The sequence below is a fragment of the Cotesia glomerata genome, linkage group LG3 (genome assembly GCF_020080835.1).
Source record: "Cotesia glomerata isolate CgM1 linkage group LG3, MPM_Cglom_v2.3, whole genome shotgun sequence".
Classification (NCBI taxonomy): domain Eukaryota; kingdom Metazoa; phylum Arthropoda; class Insecta; order Hymenoptera; family Braconidae; genus Cotesia; species Cotesia glomerata.
Genome location: NC_058160.1, coordinates 7227591 through 7255415, shown reverse-complemented (window position 1 = coordinate 7255415; position 27825 = coordinate 7227591). Strand labels below are relative to the sequence as shown.

The 27825-nt window shown below is 26.7% G+C and overlaps 1 protein-coding gene and 1 non-coding gene across 13 annotated transcripts; one reads left to right on the top strand and one right to left on the bottom strand.

Moving 5' to 3' along the window:
- Positions 1–1462: 1462 nt before the first annotated feature.
- LOC123261024 (troponin I) lies at positions 1463–27565 on the bottom strand. 12 transcript variants are annotated; one of them, XM_044722488.1, is made up of 14 exons: positions 27421–27564; positions 25004–25047; positions 23589–23717; positions 23306–23429; positions 16467–16567; positions 13811–13854; positions 13609–13750; positions 10541–10558; positions 9880–9918; positions 4092–4314; positions 3155–3255; positions 3004–3112; positions 2744–2911; positions 1463–1901 (listed from the first exon to the last, which is right to left on the bottom strand). In XM_044722488.1, the coding sequence occupies exons 2-14, from the start codon at positions 25016–25018 to the stop codon at positions 1888–1890; spliced, it is 1227 nt and encodes a 408-aa protein (XP_044578423.1). In that variant the 5' UTR covers positions 25019–25047; positions 27421–27564; the 3' UTR covers positions 1463–1887. The 12 variants fall into 12 exon arrangements, with proteins under 12 accessions (XP_044578423.1, XP_044578418.1, XP_044578417.1 ...); XM_044722483.1 differs by adding an exon at positions 26156–26191 and having other exon boundaries at positions 3004–3255; positions 27421–27500; XM_044722482.1 differs by lacking the exon at positions 16467–16567 and adding an exon at positions 18880–18980 and having other exon boundaries at positions 3004–3255; positions 27421–27565.
- Positions 18452–18524, top strand: Trnav-uac. Its single transcript has one exon. It is a non-coding gene; the product is annotated as a tRNA-Val (tRNA).
- Positions 27566–27825: the final 260 nt, after the last annotated feature.

Here is a 27825-nt window from a genome sequence, read left to right as displayed (position 1 = left end):
TGCGTTTTAAGATTCCATTTGTTGTACAAGTATGACAGAGATACTTTCGTTTGTCCAATAGAGGGCGAGAGAGAGAGAAAAAATGTAAACCCTTCTTAAGAAAATTAATATTCGTAAAAGTAATTACCAATAAAATTTATCAATATTTTACATAAAATCGGCATATTTATTATTTTAAAATGTACCAAACAAATAAAGTGTTGGATTGAACTTTTGATTGATACTTAATTTCCTCATCCATCACTTTACCCATAAAAATGCTACCGTTCGCAACTTATCTTTGATTGTAAAACTATTTGCTGTTATGTAAACAAAGCTTAACCAGCGGCTTTATTTAGAAACTATGCTAAATATTTTAGCTAAGCTATTAATTATCAACGAAATCTTGAAGGTGACAGGTTCAAGGATCACGATTGTTGGTTATTGTAAGCCGCGAAACACCAACCTCAAGCATGACGTAATAATTAATATTGTATACTTGTTCTAAAGTTAATTTTAAAAAACACTGTAACTTTGTAAGACCACTTGTAGACAGTAGGTTGTTCAGACACTTTGTATGATAAATAGCATTTCGTTAACCGCATTTTACGATCATAGTTCGTAGTAAACTTTCATAATAAACCAAAAAATCCAACGTAATTTATGTAGTCGGGTTTGTTTAGCTTTTAACGGAAATAAATCTATTTCTCTTAGAAAATGCAATAAATATTTATCAAAGTAATATTTTATAACATTTACTTGGCGGCTACTAAATTATCTATAATCGTAGTTTTACAAACAATTAAACTATTAAATCTCTTTATAAATTATCGAGAAGAAAGTGTTGTTTTATCAATTAGAAGCAAAAAGTTAAAAATGTATGAAAAAACTATACATTACACTAAGACAAAAAAATTCTTAAAAAAAAATAGCGATATTTTAATAAGAATTTAATTTGTTATAAATTTTAAGGGAGTATTCTGGTCTAGAAATTTGAAAAAATTGATTTTTTTTTCATATTTATTAGCTGCTACGTTTTTGAATTTTGAATTTTTTTTACTTTTTTTTTGTATTGTTGAAATATTAATAAATATTTTATAAAAAAATGAATAGGAAAAATATTAATTGCCTTTTTTTACGGCACTTCAAAAATTACTTTAAATTCAAGCTTCTAGACCAAAATACCCCCGTAAATCATTTTATTTCATAGCTGAAGAAATCAAAATTTTTCTCACAATAACTTTCTTGTTGAAAAAACAATTTTCGATAAACTTTTGAAAATTTTTTTTCAACAAGAAAATTACTGAGTTCTTCACTTGAGAAATAAAATTGTTTAAAATTTTCAAAAAATTAATTTCTTGTCACAATAATGTTGTTTTTTTTTTTTTCAAAAAAAATGTTTTCTTTTAGTGCACAGAATTATTATTCATTAATTGAAACAGAAAGGATGATTGAAAGGATAACGTTGAAACGAACAAAAATATATTTTCGAAAAAATCGAACAGAATTACTGAGATTATTTATTGAAATTAATAGTTACAATAATTTATAAGATAAATGATTATTTGTAAACGTTAAATGTCCCAGTAGCAATGACGGACGAATTAACTCCCTCGAGCACATATCCTGTATGTTAGACAACAACAGCGTGTTGCTACATTAGCATAATATTTGATATAACTATAACATTAATTATTACACATGGGAGAATGATAGTGACAGAAGGTTATAATGATGAGTCTTGTCAAGGAATTATTAGCATCGAACCACGTGTAGTATATAAAGGTACAGTCGGCTACGTTTTCAGCAGCATTATCATGCCAACCATACAGTCACCAGAAGTTGATTCGCGTGTTGATAAGTTGTAAGTGTCAAAGATAAATGAAATTTTATTTTATCATCACTAAGTTACGATGCAGCCGCTGAAACGAAAAAAATATTTATGTAAAATTTAATCATAGAAAATAGAATTCATAAAAAATTGTCAATTGTTATTATTTTTATTCTTTATCTAATTAAAAACTAAAGTTTTAAAACTCCAGTAGGTATTACTTTTCTGAACTATTAAATTTTTTTTTCTTAAAATTTTTTATTAAGTCCCTTTCGATAACAGATATTTATGTATAACTTGTCCGCAAAGGAGTATATGGCGATTGGCAACCTGTCGTAAAATGGTGAGACTAGTCTGAGGTTGTGGCACGTGCTTATGAAAACCCGAATGAAGTTTAACGTATGAGCCAAAGGCGAGTACATTAGTTACACGAGTCTTATAACAAGTTGCAGGCGTGTATTGTGAAATCCCGTCTTTACGAATCATTGCTTGATGGACAAGTTTTCTGAAATGTCTAATTATGATTGCTTAGAACATTTAATTGAACCGACCTACACGTTTGATAACATCAATTATAAGCAACAAATTAATATAATTTAAAATTAAAAAGTCTTATTTGAAAAAATAAATTATACACTGAAAAAAAAAAATCAACTTGATTCGAGAGAAAAATTCTTGAACTAAGAAAATAATTTTAAAGAGGGTAATTTTCCAGAATCAAGACAAAAAATTTTTGAATCAACTAAAATTTACTTAAACCAAGTAAAAATTTCTTAGCTTAAGAATTTTTTTACTTAAATCAAGAAAATGAAGTTCTTCAAAATCATATACTTGATTCAAGAACATTTTTTTTCTGTGTAGAATGCTTAAAAAGACAATCTGCAATTACTAAAAAAATTTCCAAATTTATCACTGAGATATAATGAAACTTACGTTCTGCTGGTGCAGGGGCAGCTTCAGGAGCCGCTGGTGCTGGAGCATCCGCAGGTGGTGCCGCTGGGGTATCTGCTGGAGGAGCACCTTCTGCTGGAGGAGCTCCCTCAGCTGGTGGTGGTGCCTGAGCGCCTTCCGCTGGAGGCGCACCTTCTGCTGGTGCAGTTCCTGATGATAATTATAATTAAGCAATACATTTTTTTAATATGATGGAAATAATGTATAATACAATAAATTGCATTGAAAATAACAGAATTTACCTTCAGCTGGTGGTGCAGCTGGAGCGGCACCATCAGCAGGTGCTCCTTCGGCTGGTGGTGCAGCGCCTTCTGCTGGCGGCGCTGCTCCATCAGCTGGTGGTGCTGCTCCATCCGCTGGTGGCACTGCTCCTTCTGCTGGTGGTGTGGCGCCTTCTGCTGGCGGCGCTGCTCCATCAGCTGGTGGTGCTGCTCCATCCGCTGGTGGCGCGGCTCCTTCCGCTGGAGGTGCTGGTGCTGCACCTTCAGTTCCTTCTATTAAGAGCAAGACATATTAAATATTAAATAGATCAAATTAATGAAAATGATAGAAGACGAGTGGCCCGGGAAAAAATGATCAGATCTGATCACACATAAATAGGCATCGTGTCTGAACATTTTTTCCTGAGGGACGATATTAAATAGCAACGTGTTCTTCAGGATTTTGGAAAAAATTTTTGAAACTGGATTTTTATTATTTAGATATTTCTGAACCCAAATTATGAGTTACATAATTTATCAATTAGAACGTCGGTATGTTAAAAAGTAAAATTCTTGAACGGAAAACTTACTGCTTTTCATCCAAGAATTACATTACTTTTTTATTCAAGAGTTGATTTCTTGAATTAAGATAACTAAATATCTTAAAACATAAGTGAAAGTCTGAACAAAATATTTTCCTTAAATCAAGTATAGTTTTTTTTCATTGCGGTCCAACAAATGTTAAATAAAATTTATGTTGTGATACATAAATCCACTGTCTAATTCTTGGACTGATAAAAAAGTTAACTTGACTCAAGAGAAAAAAATCTTAAACCAAGAAAACCATTTTGAAAAAAATGAGTTTCTTGAGTCAAGAAAAAAAATTCTCAATCCAAGAAATTATTCTTGGCTTAAGTAAATTTGGTTTGATTCAAAAATTTTTCTCTTAAATCAAAAGTTAACTTTTTTATCAGTGTGCAAATGCAGTTGCATTCATATCAAGCGATATCTATAAGATTATATCTTAACGCTCAGAAAGGAGTGGAAAAATAAACAATTATAGTTAATACTTGTTGATTAAATTAAGAGTTTAGTTATTAAAATATTGTGACTGAGGTGGATGTCATTACCTGCAGGAGGGACAGCTCCATCTGCGGGTGGCGCGGGCGAAGGTGCGGCTTCAGCGGGCGATGGAGCAGCAGGAGGTATTTCTGCCGGAGGTACTGGTGATGGTGCCGGTGTCACTGCGGGAGTCGATGTTACGGTTGAGGGTTCTGTTGATGACGGTTCGGGTGAGGGTGTTGGCGGAGCAACCTCTGGTGTTGGGGGGGCCGGTTCTGGTGGAGGTTCCACCTTCAAAAGTTTTATAAATGTTTTATGCATTAAAATTCTTTGTACTGTATTTATAATTTTACCAAATCATCTTCACTCGATTAGTTCACTCATATTATTTATACTTATCCACAATGTTAACATCAACTTAATAGTTTATGAAAGTCTATAAAATACCGTGTTGTATCAAAGTTTTTCGAATTATCTTTACTTAAAGAATTTATGAAGTAGATACGAATGTTTTACTGTTGATTTATGTAAATAAAAATGCACGATAAATCGAAATGAAGAAGCCTGTATCAAAACCCGTAAGCAATCACGATGTTTGTAACTTAGAATTTACATATTCATCATCTTATGGTCTTTCTTTCTCTCTACTGACCACTCGCTTACAGAAAATGTAATCTACGATCTCGAGAAGTGAATTACGTGTCATTATACGCCCACCTCGGTGAATCCCGGGTCTACAGACTTTACTTCGGTGATTTAAAACACACAACCGATAATTAGGGCCTAACAACGTCTAAACATTGTGATCAAAACTCTGATGCTCTTATGGTTCAAAATCATGTTCATATATTTTTAGCTGCAATCTTATTTACTTATATATTTTTAATTAAAAAATGCGTGAATGCAATTTTCGATAAGCAGAGAAAAAAGTATTCAACCGTGTCTAATAATAAGAAAAGGGAAAGCAAAATGAAGTCTTTCAGAATTATAAAGAAAAATAATGATTACTACAACTAGTGAGTAATAGTACGATTTGTAAAAATTATTATTTTCAATGGTAATATCTTGGTTTTTGTAATTAATAGATAAAACACAAAATTTATGCGACACTTTACATTAAATTTATGCAAAAGGCTGGTAATGGCCTGGTCGGCTCGGTACTCGCTTTTCGAAAGAGTGGGACCCCGGGTTCGATCCGTGCGTTACGTTACGTTGCCAGCCTCTGGAAGTGGCAGAGATAGCCGGGCGGCACACGTCTTACTTAGGCGATCACACATTTAAGCAACAACTTGAATGGGTGACCACTTTAGTCAGCGTTGGCTAGCGCGAGGGATCTCTGCACACTAGGAGAGGGGCCTAATGCTCCAGTGGTCGATAAAGAAGAGCTTCTTATCAATCACTGTGGACGTAGCCCAGCTCCGACTGTACTATCATGGGTTTTCTCTGTGGTTTCCCCATGATTCTGTTCCAACAGCCTAAGAAGGTGAGGTTCAGGGTGAATACGGTACAGAAAGCACAAGTCGGTCCACAGCCGCAAAAATTAAAAGTAGAAATGAAGTGTGGGACTTGCTGAGGTCCAATATGAGAAATATAAAAAGCGTAGAGCTAGGAGAAAAAGAGGAATCAGCCTTGTAAAAACTGAGAGGTGTACAAGTAAAGCATAATAATAAAATAAAAAAACATTAAATTTATGCAGGTCATTTGTAGACAAAAAAGTTCGATATGAGCGAAGAACAGTGTAAAATCAAAGATTATTATTTTTTTTTTCTAATTTAATTTACAATCTATATATGTATAGTATAATTTTAAAAGAATTATGTTTAGTTTATTACTGTGAGTAAAAAAAATACTATTTATTGATACTTTACAACTATTTTTTTACGATTTTTTTTTTTTTTTTTTTCCTTTCAATTTATTCAAAGTTGGAGGGTGTACAAGCCAAAACGACTTCGGATATCGATGTAGCGCATCAAAACGCATAAAGAAAATGTTTGATCTAGATTAAGAAATTTTTTTTCGTTTGCATAATTGCAATTTTTTACGATTTTCTTAGCAATTTTGAGCGGTTATTCGCAATTTACTCTAACTTTAGAGTGCCTACAAGCAAAATAAACTGCCCATTGAAATCCAGTGCATCGGTATACGTAGTAAACATTCTCAATTTAGTTCGAAAAAAATTGTTTCTTTCGCATGACTGCATTTTTTTGCGATTTTTAGCGATTTTCTGTAATTTACTCTAATTTTAGAGGGTTAAAAAGCTATATAATCTTAAGATTCAGATTTAGCGCATTAAAACATAAAAAACATATTCTAATTAGTTCGGAAAAAATTTTTTCGCTTGTATAACTAATCGTATAATTATAACTTATAAAAAACAAAAATCCACTAATTCCCGACGTCTTTAATCAAATTTAAGTTTTAGTTCGGGTGCAGGCGTGTTATAACCAACTAGTGTAAAAAATACCACTAAATATTCGAAATAAAAATTATAAGATAATTTGATTATTTTTATCACAACTCACGTAGTTGTCCACATTAGAATAAAATTTTTACCTACATTACGATTACTCGAACTATGTACTAATAATAATATTCATCGGATAGTTTATTATCAGATAGAATGAGTAAATAAAATAACAGAATAGAAATCGAAATACGTTGAACAGTGTACATTCGCAATCAAGTAGTTTTGGTGAACATCAGCACACAACATTTACTGATGCAGCAACCAATAAAACATATCGGATATCATATCATACATTGATACCAACACTACACTGAGAAAACGGTTTGTTTGACTCAAATGCACAGATTTATTTGAAATGAATCAAAAATATTTATTTAATGTTAACAAATTTCTTTTATTTGAATATATATTACTTTGAATCAAATACTACTTCGTTTTGGTTTATTTAATTGAATCGACTCATTTATTTCATTCAAATAAAGATTTGTTAACTATTAACAAATCTCGCTTCAAGTAAATTACGCTTGGTGTCGCTATTTTTGAATGTAAGAGTACTGTTTACATTTGACTTTTTTTGTGACCATCCACTATTTCTTTTATATTTATTTCATTATAATATCAATTGACCTATTGATCTTAATTACAATAAAAAAATGCTTCTAAAAATTTTCACTTATAATTTTTATTAATTTTAACATGTAAAATTTTTTAATTAAAATTTTTTCATAATAATTTTATTGTTATAAAAGTCCAAAAAATTTACAGATGTCTGTTAATTTATAATAATAAAGTTAGTCGACATTTTTTATTTTTTTATTTTGCTTAATGTGTTAAATTAGAACTAAATAATATTTCTTTTTAATTGCACTTACAGTTTTTCGAATTTTTTACAAACGAAATTAAAAAAAAAATTTTTTTGTAAAATTTTTTTCAATAAAAAAAATTCTAAAAATTTTTAGATGTCGGCTAACTTTATTGTCATTGTTCATTTCAGTATAATTAATAATTCCAAAAGAAGTGCCCATTTTACCCCAAACGTTCGATATGACCACTTTTACAACTTTCCTAACCTAAAACTAAAAATCATTGCTTTGAGTATATTCAAACATACCATTTATTTATAGTTAACAAATCTGATTTGGTTGAAATATACGATTGTTAGCACCAAAGAAATATTTGTTAACTATAAACAAATCTGGATTTCATTCAAATATACTATAACTTTGTCTCAAATAAATAAATTTATTTGTATCAAATAAATATTTCTGGTGATATTTAAATAAGAGATTTATTTATAGTTAACGAGCCTCATTTCATTTAAATGAATTGTTTTCTCAGTGTATTGTTAGACGACATATTTATATTTAGGTATTTGTCAGTGTCGTAATCGTGAAAATTTGAATAGCAAAGCATTAATAAGCAGAAAAACACTAGTCGTACCTACCGATTTGTAGTCCTTACATTATATAGAAACGCATTTCCTCTAATTAAAAATTTTTCCAATTAAATGTACAATAGTTGCTTATTTTAAACTAGTTGTACGATATGATCGTAAATCTATGCATTAATTATAATGGTATAAAACTTTTTTCAATGATATTATTCATTCAGTAACAATTAAAAGTTATGAAACAAAAATTTTAACGTATGAATTTCTATGCACTGAGAAAAGAAATTTCTTTTGAAAAAATGAACATTTTTCGATCAGAATTTAATTTGTTGGAAATTTTCAATAGTTTTATTTTTTAACTGGAAAAATCAAAATTTTTCTCACAGTAATATTCTTGTTGAAAAAAAAATTTTCTGAATTCGGGAAAAAAAATTTTAGATGAAAGATGAAAATTCTCAAGTTGTCTATCTAAAATAGTTTTTTTTTTTAAATCTAGAAAATTTTTTTCCAACAAAAAAGTTACTATATGTGTCCGATGTATGTATGGAAACTGGCGTGGTCAGGATAACTGCCGAAAAACTTAACTGATCAAGTCGATTTTTTTTTTATACGCTTCAGTATTATCCAAAACTAAGTCCTTTCGAAAATCACGGTCTAATTCAATGTAGTTTAATTATAAAAAGCAAAAAACTAAAATCCACTTATCGTTTGTATATCTGTATCTATGTAAATAAGGTTCATTCACAACACATACGCAATACCTTTCTTTTCTTTCTTTTCTTTCTTATGAGGCGTGCACTTTTGAATTTTCCAAACTTTTTACAAGTATAATCGCGATTTTTATCATTTTGAATATTTTAAATGGCCACCGTTTTTAAGCTAATTAAACGATTTTGCTCATCTTTGAATTCGTTCAAGATAATCATCTGAGGAAGAAATATTCCAAATTTTATTGAGACCTGTTGTGAATTGCTAGCGCTACAGTAGACACAAATAAAATTATTAATCAATACTTTTTCCAAGCTATACTTAACTATTTAAAGGACTATACTATATAATTGGAAGTAATTTCCAACATTAGGACCAATACAGCCTACAAATTACTACGAAATCTACTTAATAACCGTAGTAGAAAAAATTGAAAATTAGTTTTATGAGTTTATCATTCATTTTTATGAAAAATGATAAAAAGTATTGTTCCTTTTTCAATAAAAAAGAAAAAAATCAGATTCTATGTGAATGACATAAAAAACATTTCAAACATTTGAATTTGCAGCTTTTGTTTGGAGCAATTCGTATATGAATATCAAGAATATATTTGGTCTCTTACTCTCTAGCGCAAAGTTACTTGAACTAAATATTGTATAAATTTGCCGAAATATTGAATATTCCATTTTACTCTAGCAGTATCGATACTACTACCTTAATACAGATTTATTAGAGATTAAATAGTTATATCATTTAATTATATACAAATACATTAAAGAACTAGGATATAAGGTACACTGGTCAAAAAATTAACTTGATTCAAAAAAAAAAAAAACTTGAACTAAGGAAATAATATCGAAGATTTAGATTATCTTAAACTAAAGAAAAAAGTTCTTAAACAATTAAAATTTTCTTGGTTTAAATAATTTTTACTTGGTTCAAGATTTTTTTTCTGAATTTTTTATTTAACAATCAGGATAATTAAAAAAAATAAAAACCATTTTCATTTTGGTAATTTTTTTCACATATTATTTACGATTTTTTTTATGACGATTAACACAAAAGTAATTAATAAACAAATATAATTATTTTACAATGATTAATTACTTTAAATTTAAAAAATAAGGATAATACAAGACAGGGTAGTACGGGATTCTGATTACACAAAAATTTTAGGGTTAAAAACAAAAAAATGAAAATTTTTTTATGTTGGATGATGTTTTTTTAAGGTGATGTTTTTAGGTAGAATTCATATTTCTCATGCCTCGACTGGTTGTTCTTCTTCTTTTACCTTCTTTTCCTCTCCTTTCTTGGACCAATCTGGTTTTTTCTGAAAAATTAAATAAATTTATCAACCAATTTGCAATATCTTTTAAAATAAAAGAAAAATTTCTATGGTCATTGCATTTAGTAATTTTTAACAACTAGTGACTATTGAATAAATGCTTGCTAGAGACTAATTAATAATTATTAGATACAAGACAAAAGAACAATACATTCATTTGCACACACGCATGACATTGACGCAGAATTAAATTTTTTATTGGAGTTCTAATACTCTCTATTAATTTCAGATCTTATTTAGTCAATTGATTCATTATTTAATAAATAAATAGACTAAATAAAACTAAACTAATGACTAGTCGTTATTTTCATAATTCATTATTAAATGATCCATTTTCAAGTCAGATTATTTTATGTAAAGACAGAAGAAAGGGAATAAATATTTTAATAAATTAAAATAAAATATAAATAAATTGAAAATTTGTAATTAAATATGTAACACTTCTAATTCCGTGCTACAGGTGGTAGTGAAGCTAAACTACGAAAAAATAAAATTCTTTAAACAGTTTGTTTTTTTAGTAATAGTAAAAGGTAAAAATAATAAATAAAAGTAATTTCGAATTCGGAATTATACTTTATCCCATTTGTGACTGGCATTAGAATTTTACCTTATCTTTTGAGGCATTCTGCAATCATAGTGTAAGAGCAAAAAATATTAGTCAAATACGACATAGACAAATCTTTAAGCAATCTGTACCGACAATATAATCATTGAGTGTTTTCTGTATAAATATTTAAAAACTTTGATAAATAATATTATCAAGATAAAACACTCAGTGATTATTTTAAGAAATATTAATTCATTAATTTTACATTTTATACATTTATCATTAAATTTAACTAAGTCGGTTTTCGAAATATCTGAGATCTTTGATATCTTCTATTCAATGACATAATTTATATCATTTTTACAGTAATGTGGATATAAAGTAAAACCTCAGATAAAACGATAGAAAACAATTACATCACAATATTAACACAACTTTTGAAGCTTGACAGCAAAATCTGTGGAAAGATACTGAAAGAGCGACATTGTTTAACTTTTGAGCAGTCATTTCATTTTTTGTTCCTCGATAATAATTAAATTGATTTTTGTTAATTATTCACAGGTGAGTGAATTGTTTTGTTTTAATAAAATAAAGTATTATTTCCTTCTCTTAAGAAGAGAATTAAGATTAATTTTGTTATTTTGAAAAACTAATTTAATGTAATAGGAACTAAAACCAAACACCAAAATTGTTAAAAAGACCCGTTCTGTTCATTGTTTAGTCTAAAACTTTAGAAAAAATTTTACTTTTAATAGATCTGTTTGTAGGTATAAGTTGATTTTTTTTACTCGAAATAGTTTGAATAAAACAATCAAATTTTTTGTTTTGAAGAAAGACTGAATAAAGTTGAAGCTAAATTATTCATGAAAACAAAGTTCTATGACACATTTAAAGAACGATGCAGATATTTTCATACAAACAATTTTGTTGAATGATACAACTTTGTTCCTACGTAATAATTAGTTTAATAATTGGTTTGATTCTGACCACTCAAAAGTTAAAATACTGCAATAAAAAATAAATAAACGAAATATACATGGCAGGAAATAGATTTATTTTTATTAAAGTAGATATTTTGCGCTTATTTAAAAGCTAAAGTAAAGTTTTGGTGTTATGATAAGTTGACTGGAAATTGATTATAAGAAGAAGCGCTTTCACCGTTATGTATACCTAGTGAGAATAATAAACTCGTATTTAAGGGAAATAGTGTTGTATGACATTCTCACCTTTTGACATCTATTTTTCGGTTTCACGTTGCGTTTTTAACGTTCGTATAGTCAAATAAAATATTTTTATTTTAATAATTTTATTTTACTTTACACTTTTTCATACAAGTGTTACAGAGAAGCAAACAGAAGAGTAATAATTTATAATTAGATCAAAATAGAAAAAAGAAAACCGAAAATCGAGGAATAAATAAGTATAATATATTAGTAAAAGAATGAGAATGTGAGCTTATTATAAGATGGAAATTACTTAATAAATAAATAAATTAGTTTTATAGTCAACTAAATCAAATAGAATAGTTTTTGGTCCAGGGATTTCGTCATCAACGTGTCTATGACTTTGAATTATAATTATTTTTTTTAATTATTTCAAAGTTAGCTATCATTTCAAGTATTTCAATAATCTACTGTGTGTGTGTCATATTTTGAGAATACGTGGGGTAAATTATTTCTTCGTCTGCCATTCTGCTTTCTCGGACTTCTTAGGCTGTGAAGATAACAACACTCATCACCTATCTAATATTAACTACTAATAACAACAATTTTATTTTACAAATAGTTTGTTATTTCTATCACTTTTATATCAAGGAGATGATTTTTCTATGCTTCAATAATTTATCTTGTACATTTAAATTCTGAGATAAAAACTTTGTAATTTAATTTCTGAAATGAAATTTCAATTTTTTTTTTAATGCGATTCAACCAAGATATTAGAACATATTAGGACATATTAATAATTAAGCATAAATGAAATGTTTAATTATTTAATTCAATTTTAAAATACATCCAATTATTAACATAAATTTTATAACACATCAATAAATTAAAACCTTTGCGCAAACAATGGTATTTAATAGATTTTGTATTTTATTAATTATTTTCAACTTTAAAATAAATTGTTTTATCCATTCAGAAATAGTTTAAACTTTAGGTTTCGATGCTTGTTGAGCTTGTCTAAACAAAACGATGCAAATTAATAGAATGGAAACATGACTGTCCGTGTGAATGAAATGATGCCGAGCTTTCACCCGTTTTTCGCTTTTGATAAAACATAGTCTATTCAAATGTCTGTGTATTTATGTAAAAAATACTATGTATGATACCAGATGAAACACAGTGTTAAAAATTGAAATTTTTTTGAGGGATGGAATTTCAGTAGAATAGACTAAAGATTCACTGATTTAAATTTAATCATCGTGAACGTTTTTAGGAAATTGTTTTATACAATGTAAATAAAATTTTATTTTTTGATCCAATAAGCTTTAGGACAAATTTTTATATTTCATCTAAGAATATTTATAGCCTTGAAGATATTTATCAAAAATTTAAGATAAATCAATTACATTAATTACTCAATTTTATATATATGTATAAAAAATTACAAAACACAATTCTGTAATTTTTGAATACATCTCCTTGATAAACTGATAAAAAATACAAATAATACAGAAAACTAATATATACATTTAGAAAACAATCAGATACATCCTGTATTAGCGTTTGTGTGTATAATATGTACAAATAGTAACGAATATCAATTCTACTTTACATAAAAAAAAATCACAAATATAAACATTTTATGCAGAGAAGCAAAAACAAATTAACTACTTTTACCTGCCTCTATACAACAAATACTCAAAATTTTGACCATAGTTGATTTACGATAAAACAAAATTTTTTATTTTAATTATATCGTAAAGGAATTAGTGAAGAATTTGGAGTTTGTAAACGAAAAAAAATCTTCGAAATTAAAAAAAAATTCATTAGATAGTAATTATAAAAAATTAATTATGAATATCCTACCAATTCCTTTAATTATACCATATAAAGAAGAATAATGAAGAAAATTTTATGAATTATGATATATTTAAGAATGAAAGAGATGAAAATAAATAAATTTACCTCTTTGTCCTCTTCTTCCAAAGTGAATTCCTTCTTCTTAACTTGTTTGAGTTGATTTCTGAAATTAAATTCAGCTGCCTTCTTCTGGAGCTTGGCGAATTTGTTTTCATACTTGGAAACCTTTTTCAATGCAGGTTTCACACTAAACAAAGAGAATTATAATTAATAAAATAAAACATTATCTCAATTAAAAATTACTTACAATTTGCCTCTGAGATCATTCACCTGACTGTTGAGTTCGGAGATCTGCATACAAAAGTTTTATTAAAATAACATTGTTAATGTTAATTTATAAAAAGTAATTTTTATTAATATATTATTTTATTACTTATTACTTTAATTATCTTTGTTATGTCTAAAATTATATTTACAAACTATATTAGCATAAAAATTTTTAAGCACAAGCAACAAGGAAAGCCATAAATAACTCCTAAAAACTAAATTCTACATTGCTATTACTATTATATAATACGAAACTAAAAAGTTAAAATCATAAAATAAGCGTAAAAGTAATGATTCATATTTATCATTTCGCACAACTATATAATTAAAAAATTACAGTAAATTTTTTAATTTTCACAATTTAACTGGTCCCAGTCAGCGAGTAAACTTTTTTTTACTTAAATCTAAAATTATAAACTAATTATTCCTGTAACATAAATTTATGCACATATGTACCTCTCTTGTACATTTATCCATTATTAATATTATTAAAAAAATCCATCAAGTTAAATTTTAATTATAAACTGTGAAATTCAATTCAGAACAATTTTATCAATCAATAAATGAATTTCACAGATAATTAAATGTTGATATTTATATAAAAAATTCTGTTTTTTGAGTCGCCATCAATTGACAAGATACACAGTAAATTATTTTCATATAAATATCACTGGTCGTGAAATAATAAATAAAATTCGCAATTTGTTGGTTGGTGGTGTGTGGGTTGGTGCAAAATCTTTTACAATTAATTTTATTAATTAAATTGATTAAATTAATTAGAACCAAAAATTCCAGGCCGTGAACATAAAAAAACAAGAAAATAATAGGTATAACAAAAAGGATTTCTACACCAAATTTATATGGTATACAAACATACATAACAGAGTTATTAAATTGGTAGTAATCAACGAGTAACAACGATATACAATAGTTTCTAGATAATTTTTTGTTTACACACACCCACTTTCTCTGGGTTGTGTTTGCTCTCTCGAATGAGGAAATTCGTCAACGCGTTGTTTTTTTTTTGTTCTGTTTTGTTGTTTATCTGTGAGAGCCACAAGTTGGGACAAGAGGAATCACGAGGTGCGCAAGTACGTAAAAGGGCTTATTGGTCGCATAAAAAACTTTTATTTGAAAATACAAACAACAAATGTTAACGAAAAAAAAAAAAAAAATTAAAATACACAAACGAATGAAAATAAAAAAAAAATAAAAATCCGATATAACTTACAATTTCAATTAAAAGTACTGAGTAAAAATACAAAAATAAAAAAAATAACACGTAATCCATCATAAAAAGATCAATCCATGTATAAATTGCACCTTTTCACGACGTAATATAATGATAGTATAATTCAAATAGGACCCACATCAATCATCACACATTTAGAATGTCGAGTGGTGTGTTGTAAAAATAAATTATACATAAAGTAACAGAGGAAAACTTCAAGCGGAATAAGTAGTGATGAATAAGCCATGCAATTATTAGTTACTTATAATTTTAATTATAATTTAAGGTATGACTTTTTAACATTTTAAAATATAATAAATACATATGGTATGAATAAAACATTATTTTATTAAACTATTGGATATCTTTTAAACTTTAACAAAAATAAAAAACGTGATTTTGCACCGCACTCACAAACACACATCGACCATACTGAAAGTCTATGTTTATATCTAATGTCCTTTCATTTAATAAATGAAGAAATTAAACCAGAAAGAAGTGACTAAATGTTTAAAATTTTATAATAAATATATTAAATTAAATAATATTGGTAAATATTATTTTTAAATACACTTATAGTTTTTTCTATTCAATTTCTCCAATTACTTTTTCTTTTTCATATATTTTTTATAAAGGAAGAAATAAATATATATTCGAGCTGATTAAATTATTAATTCAAGTAACTCAAAAAAATATGTAAAATTCAAATATTAAATGTTATTCTTACTATAAAAATCTTAAATATTTTACAAATTACACAAGATTTTATTAATAGCGATTAAAAATTATTTCATCCTTTATACATCTTCACATTTATTATATAGATCATTATATTCTATCACCTTGAAAATGAATCTAAAAATGTGTCAACTATTTTTAAATAAAATTAACGTACACGTACTTATTTAACATAAATTATTTTTAATTTGCCATTTTTTTTTTTATAAAAAAAATTAAATAGTTAAAAAAATCATGAGTATACTAATTTTTGAACTTTGATTAAATATCAGTGCGTAAATTAATAGTTATTTGTGCTACGAGGCGCTTAAGTGGCCCATTATGACATTGGTGAGTTTCTAGACCGAACCGATGGACGGTACTGTAATACAGGAGTGAGTACGAATGGGGATAAATTATCTTCCCAGGCGCAGCGAAGGTTATAAAATCTCGAAAGTTCTCAGGTGAGACATCTCACTAACAAATTAAAAAAAAAAAACTCATGCCAGATTCACCACTTATAAGCTTCGTAGCATATAATATTATATATCTTTGTATAAATATTATGTATGCCAAAATTATATACTTTTCTTGTATTATAATTTCAGCAAATAATAATGAAGGTAGTACATTTATAAATTAAAGGACTGTTTAATTAAATGGGTTCGATTGTGGGGTTATATTGTACCTCATAGTCCCTTTTCCGTACTTCACGCTCCAAATCCCACTTCTGACCCTCACACGCGTAGATGCGTTCGTAATACGCTTGGCAAATCTCCTTCAAGTCCTCTACAAGAAGACGGAGAGCGAAAAAAAATTCATTTTAAATAAATGATTGCTATTTTCTTTTAATTGTTTGAAAAGTCATCATATAAATGTTAAATAAATAATTTTATCGTTGATTACAAGAAGTTAATTTTATGTTTATATATGTATTTAATGTTTTAGTTTTTAGTTCGTTATATAAATTTTTGAATTAACGTATACAAAGGATTAATTTTAAGGAAAATATAATATATAAAGTAATATTATTATTAAATATTATGTGGGATGAAATAATAGAGTAATATTTTTGTTAAATTTGAATATTGTGTAGAATATAATATCATATGTATGTATAAACGAAGGTTTTTGCGAAAGCTATAAATTTAATAATTAAAAAACAAAATTGCAATTAATATAAAGTTATTATCTATCATTATTAAAAAATATTGTTTTTTTTTGTTTGCTTATTATTTTTTTAATTACATTTCATCGCGATTTTAGCCGTGCACTTGGCATTATTTCAGCTTCCATTTGTTTAATAATATTATGAAAAATAAAAAATTTTAAGTAAAATTTGTATATAATTGCAGCAGATCGGTATTTTTTTCGCTAATTACCTCAAAAGCTCTCAATCTACTTGTTCTCTCAAGATCAAATTTATCACCTTCAAGTGCGTAAATTCTGTGCCAATAGGCTGTGCAAAGGGTCTGGAGCTCAGCTAAAAAAATAACATGGACAAAGAACAATATGGAAACTGTTTAGTTTTTTAATGTGTTCTCAAAATTTGTACGGTCAGATTTTTTTTATTTTATCTGTTCCTCAATCGCTTTTGTACCTCTCGATCATTAAATTATCACTCCCATAAAGTCAATTCTACATATACAAAAAGCCAATTCCAGTTTTGTTTTTGTAGAAATACCCCTTGATCTATTGATCTGTGTGATAATACGATAAGAGCTGTCAGACGCAGTTAATAAAGTTAATTACCTTATAATAACTTTCCATAAATCCTCCGGATATTACTTATTGAAATTCGTTAACGAAATCCTTATCGTTTAAAAGATATTAATGAGATCTGATGAACTTTATAAGATTTTTCATTTGATTGACTAATTATATTATTCTAAGTAGAATAAGATTAATATTCTAAAGACTTGAATTTAAAACTAATTTTTTATCTTTATATATGAATCACTTTAAATATTTAATCACTCATCAACAAATATTAAATTAACAATTTATTTTTTTTTGAAAAATTAATTACTATGAAAAAGCAATTGAAGCTTTTTTTTTTTTAATAAATGATAAAGTTTTGAAGAACTAAATATTTAAAATAGTTAATCAATGCACTTAAAAAAAAATTGAAGTGAAAAAAATAAATTTCAATGCGATATATATTAAGTAGAGTGAATACAACGAGTCATTCATTTACGGTCCACTTATCTTTCCAACTTTTCCTTCGTTGGTATATTTAGACACATATTCCCCTCTTTCTCTTTCTCTAATGTATACTATCTATTTATGTTCTTTCTTACTCAATATTTTTTATAGTATATTGCACAAATCTTTGCACTTTAATGGTGTTTATTAATAAATAGCAATTAACAAAATTTAAAAATCTGTTCAAGTTGACCAAATAGTCAATTAAAATTAATTCGAATACAAATAACCATTTTTATATTAATGCAAGCGATCGAGGTGTGCATTTAAAAAATTTCCAAAACTATTTTTTTTAATATTACTTGACTTTTCGATAATATTTTACTCTTATTATTTCCATTATTAGAATCTAATATCTAATATATAATACTGCTTATTCCATTTAAATCTAATCGTAAGAGAAAGTCTAAGTTCCAGTCCTCTCGTCAGCTCTGAATATCACTACTATTTCTACTCGGTGCGTTCAGTGGTTCCGTGGTGTAGCGGTTATCACATCTGCTTTACACGCAGAAGGCCGCCAGTTCGATCCTGGCCGGAATCATATTTTTTTTAATTTGAAATAAAAAATCAAATTAAATTTTATCAGTAATTATGATTATTAATAAATATTATCTGCTTAAATAATTTAATACAATAAAAATAACTACTTCTAGCAATCTACTCTGCATTGATACTGTTTAATAAAATATGAGTATTACTTTTAAATTAATGATACCGATGTGAAATACAAAAAAAAAAATAGTACTACTTTTACACTTTACTTTACTAAAATAAAATTAGTTTAAATTTATAAGTGCTAATGAGCTGAAATACTTTAACAAAATGTAAATGCTGTTAAAAATAAATTAGCATTATAATGCAATTACTTTGCTAATTTGATTCATTTTTATCAAAACCTCAAAATCTTTATTGTCGGCTTCAAGCTCAAGGTCATATTTCTGCTCCTCTAACAGTACAATCCTTTTGTGATACAGCTTCAGAATTGCCTTCAATGCAGCTAATAAATATTTTTCAATAAATTATTTTGTTTGAATAAATTTATACATTCGTTTTTAGCTATTATATCTAACCGCCAAAAATTAAGAATATAGTCGATTTATTCATATCAATTTTTTTTATTGAGAATATATATTTCAACCTACTTAATAAATAAGTTGTACCTGATAAATTAGATTATTATTGTTGATGTTGTTTCCATTTTTCTCGAAAACAAATATATTTCATTAAATTGTGATGTTTTTGTTAAAATCTTAACTTAATTTGTTGTTATCAGTGTTATTTAAAATAAGTAGTATAAATAGTTTAAAAATGTGTGATGTAAAAAAATATTAATATAAATACTAAATGACAGAAACCATTTCAGCAGATAGCATTGATGTAATCAATATGTCAGTGTATGTTTGTGTTTGTAAATTTATGCAGAAACAGAGCTAAGATAAGATCAAGTTTTATTTAAAAATAAAAATTAATAGATAAATTCAATAATAGTAGTTGAGTAGAAGATAATTAAGAATTAAATCAATAATTCGGGCATATTTATAATTATACTACAAACTATACGTTTCATACAAAGAAAAAATGATTGAATAGTGCCGATTCAGATTTAAAACAATGATTAAAATAAACAAAGAAAATAAAGAACAATAGTTATTATTGATTTTCCTCTAATTAAAACTATTGTTATGACAATTAATGATCAATTAGTTTGGATTTTTTGTGCTTAATTTCGGTTATAGATTTATTAAAATTAACCCGCGAACGGCGAAATGCTATTATTCAATTTACTGTACCGATTAGTTGCCTGCTAAGATCAATTCATCACGTATTGATCAGTTATATAATGGGAATATTAATTCAAAAATTTAATTTATTAGAAAAATAACTACATTGTTGACTTGAAAATACTATAAAAGATATGATTAATTGTTTACAAATGTAATTTATTCATTAAGAAGAAAGTAATTCATTTTTATAATTATTATCAATTGCATCCTACAATATTTTAAAGAACGTTAAAGAAAAATAAAATAGAGTAAAAAGTAAACTCACGTATTTGATAAATTTTTAAGAGTTAAGTAAATATTTGTTTGAAGCTAATACATACATATCTTTTTAATTAAGAAATGTTTACTTAATTCAAAATAACTTTTTATTACCATTATATGAATAAAATATTTATTCAACAGAAAATTGCTGCCCTCGAAATAAAGAGTCAAAAACAATTTTTCAAGCTACTAAAGCTAATATTTGAATTTTTTCATCATATTTCAAATCAATATAATCAACTTTTTTTTTCGTATGTAGCAAACTAACCATTATTTTGAAATTTATTAAAAATTTAGCTTTCGTATAGTTTTTACCAGGTTTTTTTTAGCTTTTTTTAATCTCAAACTTCATGATTCTTGTTATAAAACCACATGACAGCATGTAAACATAAATACGTTGGTATATATTTTAAGGAAGCTAAAGTTTTAACTTGCTTGAAAAAATATATTTTTTTGCGGTAAATAGCTTATACTTTGAAATTTTACTGTTTTTAAATTTTAAAAATATCAAAAATTCGTATGAAATGTTAACAATTTTGAATATCAACAGAGTTTATTAATGAAATAGTTAAAATAGGCTTTTACCTTATTTTTTAATTTTTTTATATTTATGATATAAAATGATATAAAATTGATATATCAAGCAGCTAAACTAATGGATTATGAATTGACTAGTACGCAGATGTTCTATTTATAAAGAATTCTTGGACGTTTATGAGAGTAAAATAAAAATATACGAGCAATATAGATGAGTTACATTATTCATACATACAACTATATTAAAATTCAAAATGCAAAATAATGTTTTCTTTCACTTTTTAGACTTGTGCGAATGAATTTATACAAAAATTCAAATGATTGTTTGCTATCTAATACAAAAAATGAAACTTTTGTGCCTTCTGCCGCATTTATTAACCTTAGAGCATTTTCAGATGTGTCAATCTGATGAATGATAATTAATTAAACTATAAATATGCCACTGTATAAAAAAATAAACATTTATAACTTCATTAATGAATTGTTTTTGTTAAAAAAATTATATAAAATTTGATCTTATAAAAATTTGCGTTTAAGAATTATCGTGCGAAGAAAAAGAGCAGATAGATTGAAGACTGAAATTTATCGAGAAAAAAAAAAAAAAGTTTTTGTTCGTTAAATATAAGAGCCAAGACCCATCAGCTTTACAGCAATTCCGAATAGAAGCTTCTTCAGTGCGCGATCACGATTATTCACAATAAAACGCTATAAAATTTGTATCGAGCATAACTTTTTTTTTCCAAAAAACACATAGTAGCAAAAAGTAAAACAGTATTTTAATGAAAAAACAGAACAATAGCGATGACGATTTGAAATGTTAATTTGAAAAAAAGAAAAATAATAAATAACTGAATATGTATGAAAAGTATTACAGAATATGAAAATATATATAGAAAGAAATATATATGACGAAATTTGCAAAGCACTCAGCAGTAGTGCATAAATCGTGCAAATTTGAAAGATTTATCATCATCATATCATAATATCGTTTAAGATATTTATCTATTTAAAAATATGTAGCCGATTTTTTCCATCACAAAATTTATACCTCGTAATCCTTTTTTTTAACGATATGTTCGCTATCGAATTTTTGGTCTTCCAATTGACAAATCCTACTGTGGTAGTCCCGTAGTACACGTTTCAACGCTTCTGTGCATCAACAATTGTTACATTGAGTTATTTAGTAGTTTTTATGTATACATGTTTAAAATGTTTTATTAATTAATTTTTAAACAAATTTAGTTTATTATTATACGAAATAAGTTCATTAATACACTGATAGAAGGATTTATTTGTATTAAATAATATTTGTTAATAGTTAACAAATCATTTATTAGAGACCATTTTTAGTATTAAACAAATATTTCTTAGTATTTAAAATGATTTGTTTGTATTTAATAAATCTGATTTTCATTTATTATATATTAATAAATCTTTTTAAATACTAACAAATATTTGTTAAGGACTAACAAATGGCTTCTAATAAATGATTTGTTAAGTATTAAGAAATCTTTTTAACTATAAACAAATCCTTCTATCAGTGTACTTGAGTAAATTAATATAATGGTATAGTAATAATTTGTAAAATTACAAGTTTAATATGCTAATTATTAAAAATGAAAAAAGTATGATGATAACAACAAAAGAGGTAATCATAAATTTTAGATTTTAGACAAATCAATTATTATAATTATGGCTGTCTTAACTTAGAGTTTTTTAAATTTATTTTATGAGAAAAAATCTAAATTAATAAAAAATTTGATTTGTACTTTTAAAATATATCAATAAAGAAATAAAAAAATGGATAGCATCTTTAAATCAACAAAAAATGCAACCTTATCGAAAAAAAAAAAATAGATCTAAAAATTTTACAGATACTATGTTTCAAAATGGGACAGCCAATTATTTCCCTCAAATTTTCATTTCTAATTGTTATAATGTATACAATATAAATTGTCTATCATCTAAAACTTTTTTAGTAACATTTAATCTTGTTAATATGTTATAACTAAGTGAAAAAAAAATACTAATCAAAAATAATGACTGAGGTGTTTAAGGTGAAAATTACAGAGGGTTATAAGATATATTTTTCAATTCTTATTAATAAGATAAAGGTGATATATATGTCAGCCCATTCGACCTTTGATATATCATATTAGTTTTTTTTTTTTTTTTTTTTTTTTTGACATAACTATTTTTATAAGCTGGAAATCCCTTCCTCTTTCACCACAGCAGCCGTCTTATCCTTATTATATAACTGAAACTCATTTGATAGAATAAATCGAAAAATGTCAAGAAACTCAATTCAATATCTTCAATCTGTTCTTCATACTCTCAGTTTTTATCTGGGTATCCGAATAACAGGTATCGTATCTATCAAAAGTCTGAATATATTGCACGATTTAAATCTTTATTTGTAGATTTCACTTTTTGCTGAGCAATCAATCACCGGAAATTTAACGCCTGGTTGATTGGTCACCGAACCAATTAGCACCCCTCCCGTTTAGCATTACTTAACAGGGATGATCCGTCTCAACCACAAATTACCGACCGTTAATTACTTTAACAATTAATACAAGGAATTAACGACATGTTGAGTATGTTTGAATATTGGCTAATATTGTGTCATTGGATTTTTATTTTATTCTTTTTTCTGTATTGTTCTAATCAAGTATGCAAATACTGTTTTCATAGTTTAATTTAAGTATATATAAATAAATAATTGTAATAAATCCGTTACCTTCACTGACGTTTTCAATGTCTTTAGGTTTCCCACAACGTTCTTCAATAATACGTCTTCTTTCAGCGGCTTTTCTTTCCTGTTCTTTTTTCAATTCTTCAGCGGCTTTTTTACGTAACAGCAACTACAAATAATATAACAATTCAGTATTATTCATATAGCGGTATACAGACAATGATTATTCTTATGAATTTATCCTACTTATAAATAAAATTATAATAAGTTACAATAATTTGAAGAAGAAAAGATAATTGATAAAGAAAAAAAAAAGATAGATACGTACCCTGAGCTTTTTTTTTCTATCTGGGGTCATGAAACCTTTCTTGGCTTTTTTCGCCTTAGATGCCTCTTCTAGACGAGCACGGACCTCCGCCCTCTTCCGCTCCGTCTCCGCCTGCTTCTTCTTCTTTTCCTACATTGTCAGTGTGAAAAACACTTTAAAGTCTCGTTTGACATATTTTTTTTGCCATTCACTCGACAAAAAACCGACTCCAAGTTCTCACTCAACACGACTGTTCCAGAACATCTTTTTTATAATTGCAAAAAATGTCACAATTATTCGATAAAAAATATTTTTACAAATAGTTAGCTGCAACATCGTTATCAAATTTTTTTTTCAGATGAAATTTAAATTTTATTAAATTCGTAATATTGTTATGAAAAATAAATTTCAAATTACCAAATCAAAATTAAAAATCTACTTAATTGAAATAAATTTTATAGAAAAATTTGAAGTTTCTTTTATATTCTGATGTAAACCTCATCATGGTATCAATTTTTTTTATAAATACTGAGTCAAGAAAGAAAATTTCAATTTAAAATTATTGATTCAATCGCAAACTTTTTTACTCGTTTTCATTATCGAAGTGAGGTTGCTACAAACAATCAATGGAATATTCTTCTGAAGTTTTTCCTGTAAAAAAAAGAAAATCTCATAAATAAACAGCGAAAAATATGTTTAAAAAAAATTCCTTTATTTTCCATTCAATTTAAAAAAAAACTGAAATGTTTGGTAGCAAAAAAAATTGTCCAGTTTCAATTTAATCATTGTAATGAAATTAGTGAGAAAGAGATCAACAAAATATAAAATAAACTGAATTAAGCAAACAGACGGCTGGTTACGTTCCCAGTGCTAAAGATACAAAAGAAGACTTGTCTACGTGGTTTCGCATAAGGCAAGTCTAAATACGTCCATTACCGGGATAGAGTTTAAAAGAGCGAGTTATACTGATGAGATATTCAGTCTGGTTCGCTTCATGAAAAATGCAAATTGCAACTGCTTAATAATTGCTCAAAATAAATAAAATATCTCCTCAAAACCTCTGTACTTTATTCAATAAACATATTTTACAAAGATCTAAAGTATATTTGGATTATTTAATGTACCATTTCAATTGCGATAAATCTAAAGTATACTGTACAATTTTTTAGCACCACTACTTAAGAAAATAAAGAACATAGAAGATTACTAAAATAAACTTACCTAATAAATAATTGTTTATACTGCGAAGATAACGTTCCATATTATGATGGTAATGATAATAAATTAAATATCATATTTTTGAATTGGATTTGTTAATTGATGTTATAAAAGTCGCACATGAAAAATAAAAACAAATAAAATTAGATGCTTATAACAAAAATAATTTTTTATAAATAAAATAATATTTTATAGAAATAATTCAATACTTACCGAACCTCATCGTCAGCCATGGTGAATATTAGTAACTATGCTCGAGTTCCTGGAATGAAAAAAAAAAAATTATAAAAGTACATTTATGCATTTAGTAAAACCAATATAGAGTTTCCGGTGTTCAAATATAGACCAAGTGGTAGGTCCCCACCACAAAGTATGTAAGCTTCGACCACGATCCAAATTTGGTCGCAACGACCTAGTCGATCTTTCTCTATCTCTCTTTCTGTCTTTATATTTCATCGGTATAGCGGCTACTTGAATGTTTTGCCAAGTAACAAAATTTTCAAGGGTTATTCTACACTTGATTTATAAATTACTTTAAGCAAATAGCTTTAATTTGAAACTAAGTAGAAATTATTTATTTTATAAAAAAAAAATTTTGAGTACGATAAAAAGTAATAATATCAATTTTGTATCCGTTGGTTTGGTATATATTCTGTACACTTCTATTTATTGCCATACTTGACTTAGAGGTATAGAAAGTAATATAAAAGGATAATACATTGATAAAAAATTCATACACTGAAAAAAAAATTAACTTGATTCGAGAGGAAAATTCTTGAACTAAGAAAATAATTTTGAAGAGGGTAATTTTTTTGAATGAAGACAAAAAATTCTTGAATCAAGTAAAATTTTCTTAAATCAAGAAAAATTTATTAGTTGAAAAAATTTTCTACTCAAATCAACAAGATTAAGTTCTTCAAAATTATATACTTGATTCAAGAACATTTTTTTTGTCTGTATACTATTTTCTCTCATGTACTTGAATTCAATTGATATTTAAATTGAATGTATTTGATTTTAAGTAAGAAATACAAAATTCATTTTGGTCTTTCATTGAATATTTGTATACGCGCCTCTACACTATGTAATTATTATCAAAGAAAATAACATACCAAGTTAGGTCATGTGTAATAATTCTAAACTATGAACTTTCTATTGAAAGTTTGGATTGAACATATGTCAGTGACAGTAGATAATTTGTGTCTTAAGACACTTGGATATTCTAACTAAAGTGAGAATCAAAGTATGGTCTCCAGTCTGTAGCCTCTAAAATAATCGGAGGTAAAGTTTAGTAGCTACTGTTTGTCTAAGTTACAAACGGAGCTTTAAACTCTAATAAGTCTCGTGGAGAGCGGAGAGTAATTAATTACCTCAAAGAGAATTCCTGACAACTCTCAGTGGGCCAACTATTGTGGAAACATAAAATAGTGAATTATTTTACTACTTGGATATCATTAATTCCCTATTTATTGGTAATATTAATGAACATTCAATTAAGTACTTGGTCAGATTAATTTTAATAAAGTAATAAAAATTTTAGTAAAAAAAAATTTTTTTTTATCAATTTGATAAATGATATATTTTTTTCCGCAGGTATTTATCAACCTAAAAACGTCAAAATCATTCATCAACGTTAGATGAATCGCAACATGACAAGCCAGAATTATGCAAGGCTCACGTCACCCGTCAGAGTATGTTCCATAATAAAGATGCAGACTAGCAAATTTATTTATAGATATTACTATCACTCTAATTTTACTTCTACATATATATATATTGATATATGTGTGTATAGATGTTGTGAAAGATTTATATTTTCAATTAATAAATCTCATAAATATCCACTTAAGCTTAAAATATTGACCAACAAATTTTTAGACTTTATTTCGAGTAAATTTATGTAAAACTGAACTTTCGTAACTTAATTTTGGAATATTTATTGAGCGTGAGAATTATCAACGTGGGTGTTAACATAATTTTACTCAGCAGCCACACGAGTCTAGAATACTTAAATTTATGAATGAAAAGCTCTGAATATTTTAAAATTGAATGGAAGCTATGCAAAATAAATGACAAGTTAATGTCAAAAATATAAAAACAATCATTTAAATATATGTAATATTCTTGTTTGTTTTTTAAAAACAATATTATTGTTGAGTGACAATTTGTGGGCACGAATTGCTAATTAAATCTGCAATTATTTATAATTTAAATGATTCACTTATTGGCTGAGTGCTTAAGATCATTAACCTTTGAATTTTGTAACAGCTAATTTATACAAACAAAATAAAACTTTTCAGTCTAAATTCTTAAACACATCTCACTTATTTAAAAACTTGCATGTATTATTAATATCAATCACTGATTTACTATTTACTTTACTTATTTAAAATTTAACCCCGAGTCGTAACACGACAAACACTGTAACTTAATTGAGATAGAGTAGGAGTAGAAGAAGAAGAAGAAGAACTAGATGAAGAAAAATAAAACCAATGCAGTTCAATTATTTAATTAATGTGTTGGTATTTTTATTTTTATTTTCATGTCTTAACTAACTTATTTTAAAATAGATAAAAACATAGTAATAAAAATAAAATAAATGCTCTCCAGTATCCACTTTGAAAAATAATCTTACCTGGAACTTAGGATAAATAAGTTGGATATGTGACTAGTCTACTGAAAGTTAAGCAGCAGACTGTACTGCACTGAAGATTATTCTTTCACGGCCCTAGAATCTCTTGAATCTTTGACATGATATGCCACGTGATCAGCATAGCAAACTACAACGATTGGTCAATACAGATTTAGACGAACTATAGAAGCTCCGAGCAACTCCAAAAATAATTTCAATCTGTAAACGGAGCCAACTTCTCGTCTTCTTTGCTACCATCATACTGTCTCTCCTTTTTCCCTAGAGAGAAGAAAAAATAGGACGTCCTCGACATCATAAATTTCGCATTAAATAAATATACACATTTATATACATATTTATGTTTAATTTTCAATTTTTTTTTTTTTTTTTTTTTATAACGTATAAATT